Source organism: Mesoplodon densirostris, chromosome 16, assembly GCF_025265405.1.
Source record: "Mesoplodon densirostris isolate mMesDen1 chromosome 16, mMesDen1 primary haplotype, whole genome shotgun sequence".
NCBI lineage: Eukaryota > Metazoa > Chordata > Mammalia > Artiodactyla > Ziphiidae > Mesoplodon > Mesoplodon densirostris.
This window is the reverse complement of record NC_082676.1, coordinates 35,457,992-35,471,017: the sequence shown is the minus strand read 5'-3', so window position 1 is coordinate 35,471,017 and position 13,026 is coordinate 35,457,992. Positions and strand designations below refer to the sequence as shown.

General features: G+C 58.7%; 1 protein-coding gene across 1 annotated transcript; it reads left to right on the top strand.

The window, feature by feature from the left end:
• Nucleotides 1-2,809: 2,809 nt before the first annotated feature.
• Nucleotides 2,810-12,977, top strand: TSC22D4 (TSC22 domain family member 4). Its single transcript, XM_060120121.1, has 5 exons — nt 2,810-2,898; nt 3,343-4,384; nt 6,686-6,852; nt 11,818-11,866; nt 12,303-12,977. Exons 2-5 carry the CDS (start codon nt 3,623-3,625, stop codon nt 12,510-12,512), a joined length of 1,188 nt encoding a protein of 395 aa, XP_059976104.1. The 5' UTR covers nt 2,810-2,898; nt 3,343-3,622; the 3' UTR covers nt 12,513-12,977.
• Nucleotides 12,978-13,026: the final 49 nt, after the last annotated feature.

The following is a 13,026-nucleotide window of genomic DNA, read 5'->3' as shown; positions in this document are numbered from 1 at the left end:
AGGGCCGTGCTGGGTTTGGTGTCCAAGGGCCCGGCGGAGCGAAGCTGGGCGCAGCGCGCAGCGGCGCCCCCCAGCGGCGACCCGGGGCCTGTACCCACGCGCGTACCCCGTACAGCCGGCGCTCCCCGGGTGCGCACACCACGTCCGGCCCGGGCGAGGTTGCGGCTGCGGGGCCCGGGGTGCAGTGAGGCGGCGAGGCCGGCAGGGGGGGCCGGTTTCCGGGCTGAGCGGCTCTGAGAGTCGGGAGCTGGACCATCCGCGTCTTTGTCCAGCAGGGGACGAGCTCCCTGGGCCGCGCCCCGTCTTCCAGCCGCCCCCCAGGTACAGGGAGGGCACTGGAGCTGGCTCTCTTGGTGCTCGTCGCCAATCCTTGCAGGTTCCCAGGGGTCCAGACCTGTTTCACCGCCGGGGCTCAAAATCTTTTGCCCGTCCGCCCCCGCGGCCCAAGTCATTCTCCCAGTAACCTTTGACTCCGCAAAATAATGAATATAAAGAATAAGTTGTAAATGGCCCCATATATTAAAAGGCTATTATAAATGCCCCTGGGAGAGTTAACACATTAAAATACATAACTGTCCTTTCACATTTACACCTTAGTGTGAATAAACTTTTATTTATTCATTCAACAAACATTTACACAGAGACCAACAATGTCCCTGGGACTGTAGGCAAGGAGGAGTCCAAGTTGATGTTGATTGTCTGAGTTGGTGGGAAGAGGAGGATGCAAAGATAAGTTTGAATAGTTTGTAGCGAGCTATCGCCGAGGGAAGGAGGATCTGGGGGCGCAGCAGCGGGGCTGTGTTCTGAATATTGCCAGAGGGGAGAGGGTCTGGGGGTGGGGGTGGGGCCGTTGTGTGGGAGGCTGCTTCCTGCACCTCACCACTTGGGAGGCCTCAGGATCTGGCTAAGGTAGTCATTGTTACCATTTGAAGGGAGAGAGACAGGAGTGCAGGTGTATTTTAACAAAGAGATAAAGATAAACTGGGGGAAAGGGGGTTTGCATTATTTTGTTTTTGTCTACTCGTAAAGGGTGGTTAAAAATTTCCATGAGCTAAAGCTGAGGAAGGAAGGATGTGTCAGACAGCCCAGAGCTAGTCTCAATGCCATCAAACGCTTGCTCTGAGGCCTTGGGCAAGTAACCCAAGCCTCAGTTTCCTTAGCAGAGACGCTGGAGCTCAAAACCCACCCCATTTCTGCCCAGGGCTGTTTTGAGAATCCATGAGATAATTTCGTAGAGTGGACAAATATGAAGAATTTTAATATGCTTAAAAAGAGTTCCATATGACCCAAATTAATTAGAATCCATTTCCTTCTGAACCTGGGAGTGAAGGCAGATGCGGTCGTTAGACGCTGCTTTTGCTAAAATAATTCTTTTCAGAATGTTGGGGGGCGCAAAAAAGAGAAAATGGCAGTTGGAGGTTTATTCTTTCATGCCAAGCACATAGTAGGCCCTTTGAGTGTGTGTGGATTATCCACAGTGAGCAGGGGATGGGATGGAGAGGTGGGAAGGGTGAGAGGTGGGTGTGTGGGGAAGGGTCCAGGCTTGTGGCCAGCCAGGTTCCTCCTCCGGCGGGCACATCTGTACGTGTGCCTGTGTGTGACCCGCAGTTGGAGAGAAAATGCAAGTCAGCACCTTCCTGAGTGTGTCTCTGTCATTTCTCTATCCTGATCTAGGGAGCCAGACAAGGACACACCTGAGTGTGAGAAATGTCCCTGCTCTACCACTGATAGCCTTTCTGAACGTCCTGGGTCTCAATTTCCACATCTAACAAGAGGAATAGTATGATGTTTGGGGTTTGATTCAAATACTCCAGCACACTACAACAAAAGATATTGGGGGTATAGATGAAACAAGACTGAGTTTCAATTGTGAGTTGACAATTGTTGAAACTCCATGCTGGGTCCCTAGGGGTTCATTTTACCATTCTCTCTAGTTTGGGGCATGTTTGAAAATTGTCATAAGGATCCACTTGAAAAAATAAGGACCGGGGAGAAAAACAGTATCTTCCTCGTACGGTTGCTGTGAAAACCAGCGACGACGATATGATAATAACAGCTGCAGCAGCACCAGAACAATTTACTGGGCGCTTATGGAGTGGCAGGCACCCAGCGGGATCCTGGTAAGTTCCTCCCTACTCTTCCGTGCGTCTGTAGGCCAATGGCAGCAAGCTCCTACAAGTAAGGGAATCCCGGGCCTCCCCGCAAACTCCTCCCCTTTCTCTCCGCCCTCCGCGGCCCCTCCCTCCGAGGAAGAGCTGGGCTAGGGCCCAGCAGGTGTGGGGTTAAGGCAGCCTGTCCCGGGCCCCTGGAACAGCAGCGGCAGCGGCAACTGCACCAGCAGTGGCCGGGGCAGACCTGGCCCCGGGCCAGCTGGCTGGGAGCCCCAGGAGCGAGAAAGGGCGGAGGAAGGGGAGGAAGAGGGGAAAGAGGAGGAGGAGGAGGAGAGGAACAGTCAGCAGGCCCGAGGAGGCAGGACTTCCTGGCGTGGGGGTTGTCAACAGCCCCGAAAGAGAAAGACCGAGAGGAGCGGAGAGAGACCCAGCGGTGCCACGCGGGAGGAGACTTGGGAGAGCCACTCGCCGCGACGACCACCGAGGCGGCTCCACCTGCAGGATTGGGGGCTAAGCCGCCCCCTCCCGCATCAGTCCGCAGACCCTTGGGGCTTCGGAGGCCGCGCCTGAGCTCCGCCAAGGAGGCGGGGGTTCCTTCTTTTCTGGACAGCAAACTTTCCACGGAGATGCCTTGCGGGGCGAGGTGCGGCCCCCGAAGAGGACCGTCCAGCCTCTGACTGCCGCCTGCGCCCCCGAGCTGCTGGGGCCAGGAGGCGCCGGGGAAGGGACAACCCAACGTCTTAGGCGGCCGGGACCCCCGGCCCAGCTCGGTGGCCGCGGCCGAGAGGTAGGGCTCTGGGTTGGGCGGGGCGGCGGGGCGGCGGGGCGGCGGGGCGGCGGGGCAGGGCCTGCCTCAGGGATGGGGGAGCTGGGGTGCGGGGGACCTCGGTGGCCCAGCACAGGCCTCCCGTTGGCCTGGCCGGGCTGAGGAGCGGCTTCACTCCTGTTCACCCAGGCCTTGGAGCCCTTGCTCTTGGGACGACTTGGGTCCCGTGAGTTTGAATCCCAGCGAGAAATGCCCAACTTTGGGTCTGGGCCGCCCCTTCCTGCTCTCTGCGCCCGCCCGGATCTGTCCCCTCTGCTCTGGTCTCTGTCATTTCTGTCTCTTTGTCTCTGGCGGTTTCCCCTTCCTCCCCCCATTCCGCTCCCCAGAGAGGAAGCCCCGGAGGTGGCCTGCCCACTGCTTTCTCACACATTCTCTCTCTGTCTCTCTCCCTCTCTCTCTCTCCAGTTTGCAAACTCAGCTCTGGAGTTCGGCGGTGACAGCGACAGCAGCAGGAAAAACCTGCCCCTGCCCCCCCAGCTCCCGCCGCCTCCCCTACCCTGTTCTCCCTTCACTAACCAGGCACCCACAGTTCCCGTAAGGCCCTTCTGCCATGTCGGACCCAGACATCCCCAGGGGCCCTGGTGTCCTCACCATGTGGCCCCCCTGTTCCTGGGGTGCCTGAGCTCCTCGAAAAGCCACCACCGCCCCCCTGCCCACCTTGGCCCAGTCCTGAGCCCCAGGGACCATGAGTGGGGGTAAGAAGAAGAGTAGTTTCCAAATCACCAGCGTCACCACGGACTACGAGGGTCCGGGGAGCCCAGGGGGTCCAGATAACCCTGCCCTGCCGGTCCCCACTGGGCCCCCGCCCCGCCTGCCCAGTGAGGAGCCCAACCCAGAGCCAGGGGGCAAGGGTACCCCCCGGAATGGCTCCCCACCGCCTGGGGCCCCCGCCTCCCGTTTCCGGGTGGTGAAGCTGCCCCAAGGCCTGGGAGAGCCTTATCGCCGAGGCCGTTGGACATGTGTGGATGTTTACGAGAGAGACCTGGAGCCCCCTAGCTTTGGCCGGCTCCTGGAAGGGATTCGAGGGGCCTCAGGGGGCAACGGGGGCAGGTCTTTGGATTCCAGGTTGGAGCTGGCCAGCTTAGGCCTGGCCACCCCTACCCCACAGCCAGGCCTGTCTCAGGGCCCCACCTCCTGGCTCCGCCCACCCCCCACCTCCCCTGGACCTCAGGCCCGCTCCTTCACTGCGGGTCTGGGCCAGCTGGCAGTGCCCGGCAAGGCCAAGTTGGAGACAACCCCCCTGTCAGCCTCCCCGCCCCAGCAGCGCCCCCCAGAGGCCGGGACGGGGGATAGCGCGGGCACTTCCCGGGCTGCCACGCCCCTGCCCTCTTTGAGGGTAGAAGTGGAGGCAGGGGGCTCAACAGCAGGGACCCCTCCACTTTCGCGTGCGAAGGATGGAGCTCTGCGGCTGAGGATGGAGTTGGTTGCTCCAGAGGAGATGGGGCAGGTAAGAGCTGGGTTCAGGGTTGGGGGAGACACCTGAGGGGTGGTGCTTGCCCATTTCGACCTTGGCCTCCACTTCCATACTGACCTCTCCCCGCTCCATTGTCACCTGTCCATCACATCAGACAGCCCCGTCTTTTTTCTTCCTGCCCTCTCACTTGGAAGTCCATTCCTGCTCCTCACATGGCCCTTGTTTTCTCTCTTAGGCTCCCTCTTCCCCACGTTCTGCACTTTCTTTCTCTTTGGTCTTTCATTTGTTGCCTTTGGCCCGAGTCTCCATCTCCAGGTAGCCCAGTCCTGTCTCTCCATCATGGAGATGTGACCTCCTCACTTTGGCCTTCACCTTCTGTCTTGGTCTCGCTTCTTCACGCACTGAGGGTGGAGGCCCCAGGCAGGGCTGGGGAAGTTGGGCCTGCTGGGGTTGGGAGGGAAGGGCAAAAAGTAGGTATTCCACTGTAAATCTCTCCTTTGCAGTCCCATCTCCAGTTGGGTGTGTGTGGGGGTCTTCTTTCCACTCACCACCCTCCCAGCCCCACCTCCAGCTTTGTCCCAAGACAAACTTCTCCAAGACATTGAAGAATTGGGTGGGGTGAGGGAACCCATTACAAGGACGGGACGTTGGCTGGTTCGTCCTTTCTACCCCCAGTTGTCAGTCTCAGTTCCCTGCGTCTGGGTCTCTCTAGGATCAATCACTGGGGGTGGCCACCATGCATTGGGAGAGAGGTGGGGAGCAGCCGAGAAAGAGTTAAATCCTTTGCTCATTCTGCTTCCTGCCTCCAAAAGAGCAACAAGTCCAGGCTCGGGGGCAGGATGCCTGGGTCCTTGGGGTGGGGGGTGGGCAGCAAGGGATGTTGGATGTGTCTGTCCTGAAGGAGAAAATAACACGTTGGATGCAGGAGGAAACGCAGGTAGTGTGAGGATGAGAACTTTTCCCCTTCCTGGCCTTGGGCACAAACCACAGTATAAAAATAACCTGAGACTGTGTGTCTGGGCCTTGTCAGGACCGGTCAGGACCGGCTCCCCCCACCCCCTCCTGTCCTCAAACTCACGTCTCTCATGCCACCCCCCACTTTTCTTGAGTTCTTTCATTCAGTTCCTACCCCAGGGGAGAAGATGCGTTTCCTTTACTGGTCCCTGTCCACACACTCTTCCAAAGCAAGCTCCCTTTGCCCCCAGCCTCAGCTCTCTCTATCCTTAAGCCCTGCCTGAGCTTCCCTTGGGCCCACAGACCCTGCCCCTCTCCCCTCTGTGCCCCCAGTTCCCTTTCCTTCCCCCACGTCCTGATTCCTTACTGTGCCCCTGCCTCTGTGCTGCTGTTTCCCTGTCCCAAAGTTTGTCTTCCTCCTACACTCCCCCATGCCTCTTCTCCCCGGGTTGCCTCTAACAGGGGCCTGGAGGAGGGCCGGGGGCACCACCTGGGCCCCCTTCCTCTGTTCTGTCCCGCCAACCACCCTGGACTCTCTGTTCTTGGCTTTTTCCGAGAAGCTGGGGCCTCCTGGGGCCTCACAGAGGCGTCTTGTTCCTGTGGCCCCCGCCCTTTTGCAGCCACCCCCAGCGCCTGTTGGGCTGTGTGGGTCCACGCCCAGGCTCCGCCTCTCTCCATCTCCGTAACCGCTCCCCGGTCCCCAACCCCCAAGAGCCAAGCTCAGGAGCAGAACTTCATCTGAGTCCCTAGAAGTTTGAGAGGAGAGGCTAGAATGGGTAGAGAAGGGGGGAGGGGGGAGGAGGTGGAGGACCAGTTTCTGAGGATTCATTCATTCTACAAATGGCTATTGAACAAACTACAAGTTCTGCCCTCTGGAGCTTACCTCAGCAGCAAGGAGGCAAAAATACTTTAATTTCAGATAATTTTAGGGACTATAAAAAAAAAGTAGAACAGTTCAGTGGAATTCACGAGTCACAGGATGGAGAAATACCTCTCTGAGGAAGTGACATTTGAGTCGCCTTAAGAAGTCAGGTAACAGAAGGCACAGTCTCTGACTGGCCTCTGATTAGGGGTCCTAGTTCAGGTGGTGGAAGGGTACTGGAGTGCAGACCACAGCCCCTCTCCGATACCCCATGAGCCACTTTTTGGAAGCCACTCACCCAGTCCTCAGGATGGGTGCTGTTTCCCTTGTCTCTAGTACCTCCTTCGGCAGAGCCGGGGGAAAGAGGGGCTGCGGGGGCAGGACACCTGGGTCCCTTGTCTTCAGAAGACGGGGTGTGTGGGGAGAGCTGGGGAGGGAGGAAGACTAGTAGGCAAGTTGTAAGGTGGCTGGATCCTTTCTCTCACTCAATGTGACAGTTCCCACCTGTCTGTCTCCAGGTGCCCCCACTCGACTCTCGCCCCAGCTCCCCAGCCCTCTACTTCTTCCCCGATGCCAGTCTGGTTCACAAGTCTCCAGACCCCTTTGGAACAGCGGCTGCCCAGAGCCTCAGCTTCGCCCGCTCCATGCTGGCCATCAGTGGCCACCTGGACAGTGATGACGATAGGTAGGTGGGCTCCGGTTCCCCACCCAGCACCTGGGAAAGCTGAGTGAAACTGCCTGGTAGGTGTCCTTCCCCCTACTTGAACTTGGGGAGGACCTCTTAAACTGAGAAGCCTAGCCTGGGCATAACACACTGGGCAAAGCTGATTTGAGACCTACTCCCTCTCTGTGGAGAGAGCTGGGTGGGACTCCCTGGCTTAGGACTGTCAAATGGTAGACTTTTTTAGAGTTTGAAGGGAGTCATTGTTGTCAAATTCCAGAGCTCTTGCAGATTTAGCGATCATCTGGCCAACCCTAAGAATTTACTGGCAAATGTTCAGGAGACCAGAATAGGGAGTCGGTCTCCTCCCAGTTCTCCCTCTCCCTACCGAGGGGAATGGTACTCCTGCAGAGTCCACGCAGACTACTTTAGGATCCTGGGACCTCTGGTACCAAGAAAGCATGTTCCCAAGGTTCGGTTCTCTGTGCTAGGATCACCATGGGGGCTGAGCACTCCCCGGAGGCCAAGGCCAAGCCAAAGCCGTGGAGAGGCTGGCTGTCGGTCACAGGGAAGGCACAGGAGAGCAGGATCTCCTGGGGTTCGCCCTTCAGGGGAGAATGTCCCGTTCATGGCACGGTGGGCAGAACTTCCTGTTTTGTGGGCCAGGTTTCAACGTAGCAAAGTCAGCAAGCTGAAAGGGGAGGAACAAAATCGCGAGTCAGATGGCCAAGCTGCTCCCTTCTAGCTGTGGACTGATAGGAACCCAGGAGAGGGGCCGGGGAGTCGCCACTTTTATTTTGGAGGGAGGAGTGGGACTTCCGGTTGAAGCCTGGGGGGAGGGACTTCCTGTTTGGAAGGCACTAGGGGGCGGGGCTTAGTGGGAAGTTGGGGACTTATTTCAGCGGAGTCTCTCCTTCCTGCCTTCCAGTCACGTGGCGACCCCACCCCCCTACCCCCCTTTCTCCAGTCAGGCACCGAGGCCTTGGGGGGGGCCAGAGAGGAAAGAGAAGGGGGTATAGGGGCCGGTGGGATGGAGGGCGAGGGGCCTGGTGGAGGCACTTGGAGAATGAGGGACAGAGCAGGGCTGGGCAGGGCCTCATCTGAGCTCCCTGCTCTAAGGAATGTGTGAGGTGTGAGGTCGGCCAGGCCCGGGAGAGTCATCTGCCCCCATCGCTGCTATTCTCAGCGCTTCCCACCCGCTCCCCTCCCACTTGGGAGGTTCCCTGGCACGGAGGCTCCCTGTCCCTCCCCCACCCCTGTTGATTTGAGAGGCCAGCTTCCAGCTTTCTCTTACAGAGTTCTGCCTCTAGAAGCCTCCTGAACTGTATTTTTTCGGCTTGTCCCCTCCCTCTCCTCCTCCCTCTGTCCCACCCCCTCAAACACCCCAGTCTGACCGGTCCACCTCCCAGCCTCCACTTTACTCTGCTGAGCTCCAAGCCTCTGGGGCTCAGGCCCAACCCCTCGTGCTCCACCCTGCTGGGCCAGCGTGTTTGGGCTGGGCCACCTCCTTGGCCCCCTGGAATGGGGCGTGTAGCCCCCACCTCACCTCTCTGGTGTGCCGGGAGCTGGCAGAACAGGGTCTGAGTGGCATGGGACCTACGTTTTGAGAGGGAAAGTGGGCTGGGGTATTAAGTGCCTGGATCCCAGATGGGGAGTTGGGGATGCCTGACCAATCCTAAATCTGGGGATGGGAGAACAGAGGGTACATGGTGAATTCATGCCCCCAGCAGGGCCTGGCAGTTGGGAGGTACTTGAATAAGTGGATGGATGGATGCATGAGGGGATGGTTGCATAGGTGGGTAGATGGCCAGCATGGGGGATCCAGGCATTACAGGGAATGAATTCCAGGAACTCAGGAAAGAAAAGGTATGTTTATCCAGTGCTTCCTTGGGGTCAGATGCTACCTCTTATCTCACATAATTCTAAGAGCAACCCCATGATCCTCACTTTCCAGATGAAGAAACAGAGAGGTGGAAGGTTTTTAGAAACTTGCCCACTGTCACCAGCTAGTAAGTGGCAGGACTGCTGTTGGAGCCTGGGTCGGACCCCAAAGCCACTTTCTCTCCCCTCTCCTACTGGAATGCCTGTGTCCCAAGAGAAGAGGAGGAAGCAAACATCTCTGCGATGCCCTTTCTCTCCAGGACAGAGGCAGGGACAGCTCTCCCAGTCTGGGCAAAGAGCCACCCCCCCCCCCCGCCCACACACAGATCCAGGAGGGAGTGTAGACGAGGCAGCCAGGCTCCTGGGGGCTCATCAAAACACGGTGAGGGAGTAGGGCTGGCCCTGTCCCCCAGCATCAGAACCTCTCCACCTCTCCCAGATGTCCTGTTTCTTCATCTGATCCTCATTTTGAGGCTGTTTCATCTGACCTTCAAAAAGGAAGACCAGCCTCTACAGCTGTCCTTGCCCCAGGACCTAAGAGTCCTGCAGGGCCAGAGTCCCCAGGTGTGCATGTCGTGCTCTGCACAACTCCAGGGGGTGCCACTCACATTTAAAGTCACTGTTGACACTTGAAGTCATGACAGTTTTCGAGAAGATGGCGATAAGTCTTGAAAATTTTATTCTGACTCATACAGAGCTGCTTTGGGGGCTTGTGGTGAACGCTGATCCCATCCAGTCAGCCCCAAGCTTCCCACTCCTGACCCTGCTCAGGGATTCCAGCACAGTGCCAGGCAGTCCTTCTCGCAGGGGTTCTCAAAGGGAGGGCTTGGGTTGCCAGAGTCCTGGTCCCTTGAAGTGTTAATGTTAGAATGTGCCAGTGGAAAGTGCCGTCAAAAACTCTCCAGTGCTAGTCAAACAGGAGATAATGATCTATCAGCCAACAAATGTTTATTGTTGTATTATTCCTTTATTTCTGGCAAGAAGGAACAACTTACTTGGCATCTTTACTGAGTTTTCGCCAAGCAAGGCCAGTGTTCCTATTCCTGTGAATCTGCCCCTCTTTGGTCTCTGTGTGTCTGTGTGTACCGGTGGCTGGGGGGAGAGTTCTGTGGTGGCCCAGTCTCCACCCAGGTGTCTCGGTTTGAAATAGCTTGAAAACTGCTTTGACGCTCCAGCTGGCTGCCCTCCCTCTGCTCTCAAACTTGATTCCTCCCCCCAACCCCAGGAGTCCCAGGTATCCTTCCCCCACCCCATCCTGTCCTGCTCTCTCAGGCCTGGTCACCCTCTTGGTTACTCCACCTGTCAGCGCCTTCTGCACCCAGAGCTTGGATGGGAAATGGAAAATTCCCAGTGCCCTCGTGCTCCCTTCCTGGCTGCAGGGCCTCATCCAAGGGTCACCTTGGATTGAGCGCTAATTCCCCCCCACAGGAAAGCAAGTTGGAACTGACAACCAGGATAGAGGGCTGGACAAGGGAGCACAAGGGTGAGGGAGGCAGCATGTTGGGGCCACCTTCCCTGAGAGGGGCGAAACTGGGGGTTGGAGGTCAGGACTGGTGATCCAGCGGTACTGGGAGGCATAGGTGGAGGACTGTCCCCGGGGCCGAGGCAGCTGAGGCAGAAGCTGGACAGGTGTGGGTGGTGAGCTGCAGGGTGAGGCAGGAACCTGGGACCTGAGTGGTGGGGAGAGGGAGCTTTGGAGGAGAGGACCGGGTGCAAAGGACGGTGCAGGTTCTGGGACCCAAAGCCTGGGCCTGGGGACTCTTGAGCCAGGCCTGAGTCGACCTCTGGTGGCCACTTAATAAACTGCAGCCAGACCTGCTCTCCCCTCCCAGTCTTCCGTTCCCAGGACTCTTCAGAGCGCCTGCCCCTATTCCCAGTGTCCCACCTCCAGCCTCACCCTCTCACCTCTCCTTATGCCCTCGCTCCCTCCAAGATCCCAAACACCAGACTCGGGTCCCAGGTCCATAGGTTGTACTCGTCTTTCAGGCTCTGTTTCTGTTGCCATGGTAACTTTCCCATTCCTCCTCACCCTCACTGTGGGAGGAGGGGAACTCTCTGGCTAGGCCCCAGGGGTCATCCCTGATGTGGGCTTTGTGTTTCAGGGAGGTGCTCATAATCCAAGGAAGACCACAAGCATATCAGAAACACACCCCACCCATCGCCTTCACTCCCTTTCTTACCTCGCGGCTGAGAGCAGCTGAGGCCTTCAGGGAGGCCAGTGTTCGCCCAGAGGGGGCAGGATGGGGTCAGAGGTGGGAAGAGGCCTCCCAGGGCCAGGCCGTCTCTCACCCTTCACACTCTTCCCCGCCCCAGGCCTCTGGCCCTGCAGCCCCTCCCTTGACTCCCCTGACTCGGCCCCCCAGCTGACTGTCCTCGGCCGGCCCCCCTCCCCTCCGCTCTGGGATTGGTGCCAGGGTGAGAAGGGGACACTGGCACTGACCGTGTCTGGGAATTCCCGCCCACCATGGAGCCGGCGGGAGGGGGTCCCCGTGTCCCTGAGGAGCCAATAGCAGGCAGGCTTTGCCCTGGGGAGTGGTATATAGCTTTCAGGCCAGCACCCCCCAGGCACTGTCTCCTTTCTGCCTGCCTGGCACCAGCCAGACTCTGCTCTGCCCGGGGGGCTTTGAGCCCCCCAGGCAGTCCTTATGATACAGCTCTCTCCCTCTGGGGAGGCCCAGGGATCCTTTCCCCTTGGGGATGGCCCAGCCAGGGGTCTCAGTCAAGTCCCTGGTGTCCTCGTATGAGACCCGAGTGGTGGGGATGGCTCCGGGGCCTCCCCGGAAGAGGGGCTGTGTCTCCTCTCCTTGTTCCCCTCGGGGAGCATCCCCCATCCGAGGGGCATCTGGACCCCCGCCCCACCGGGGCTTGGGGGGGCCCGGGCAGCGGCCCTCACCCCGCCGGGGGATGGACAAAACCCTCCTCTCCCTGATTCTCTACTGTCACAGGTACAGGCAGGGGTGTGGGTGGGAGGCTACAGCAAATGAGGCTTGTGGAGGAGGCCAGAGCCTGCTCTGAGAAGCACCTGGAAGGCAGCAGGCTGGGGTGTCCAGACACCTGGCTTGGCACCTGTTCCTCCTCCTTACCGCTCGTCTCCCTGTGTCTCTCCAGTGGCTCCGGAAGCCTGGTTGGCATTGACAACAAGATCGAACAAGCCATGGTAAGAGAAGCCATCTTGGTCCCAGCAGGTCCCGGCTCATGTGCTGATGCCCAGGCCCCTGCCTCTGTTGGCCGCCCCAGTGCTCCATCCCTGCTCTCCTCTTTATTAGGGAATACTGACTTCCGCTCCTTGACCTGCTCCCAGCTGGGTTCCCTGGGGTCCTTCGCCCCCTCCTGAACCCTTGACATACCTTGCTTCCTAGCCTGCTCCTGGCCCCTGTCTCTGTCTTTGAGCCCTGACTTTGCCTCTGTCCGGCATCCTTGCCCATCCCGATACCCCACCCCCTGCGCCTTCCCTGTTTGACTTCTTCCCCAGTGATCCCCCATCATCTGGGGTCAGGAGGTTCTCCCACACCTGGCTCCTCAAGGCACTGGGCAGGGGATGAGGTTGGGGTGGCCTGGGACCCCTGACGCTTTGCCTGTCCCTGGACCCTCAGGACTTGGTGAAGTCCCACCTCATGTTTGCGGTCCGGGAGGAGGTGGAGGTGCTGAAGGAGCAGATTCGGGACCTGGCCGAGCGGAACGCCGCGCTGGAGCAGGAGAATGGACTGCTGCGTGCCTTGGCCAGCCCCGAGCAGCTGGCCCAGTTGCCTTCCTCGGGGGTCCCACGGCTGGGGCCCCCAGCGCCCAATGGGCCCTCAGTCTGAGCCTCCCTTCCTTCACAATGTGCCTTTGGGGGCCGCCACAGCTGCTAGGCCTTGAGCCAGCTGCCTGCCCCCTCTTCCTATGCAGCTTTAATGCCCCCTGATCCCCGGGGATGGGAGTTGAAGGCTCAGAAGTGGCCTGTTCCCCGCCCTTCCTTGGTCTCCCCATAGTGCCCAGGGACTGGGCTGGGGCATCCCTAGACATTGATGGAGGAGGGAGGGCATCAGGACAGGGTGTTAGATGGAGCCCCCCTCCTCCCTCCCTAGGGGTCAGTGTTCTGGGACACCCCCCGGCAATAGATGGCTTGGAGGTGTTGGAGGCTGCCTGGAAGACATCCCCACCTTGTTCCCTGGAGTGCCCCCTTCTCCTCTGCCCAGGGGAGGGAGTACAGAAAGTATCTGGAAGTTCTGGGATTCAGGTTGTTATTAAAATAATAATTATAATTAAAAAATCCGAAGAAACTTGAATCTGGAGGTTGGCATCTCGTTGCTTGTGTCCAGATGTGGGACCTGCACC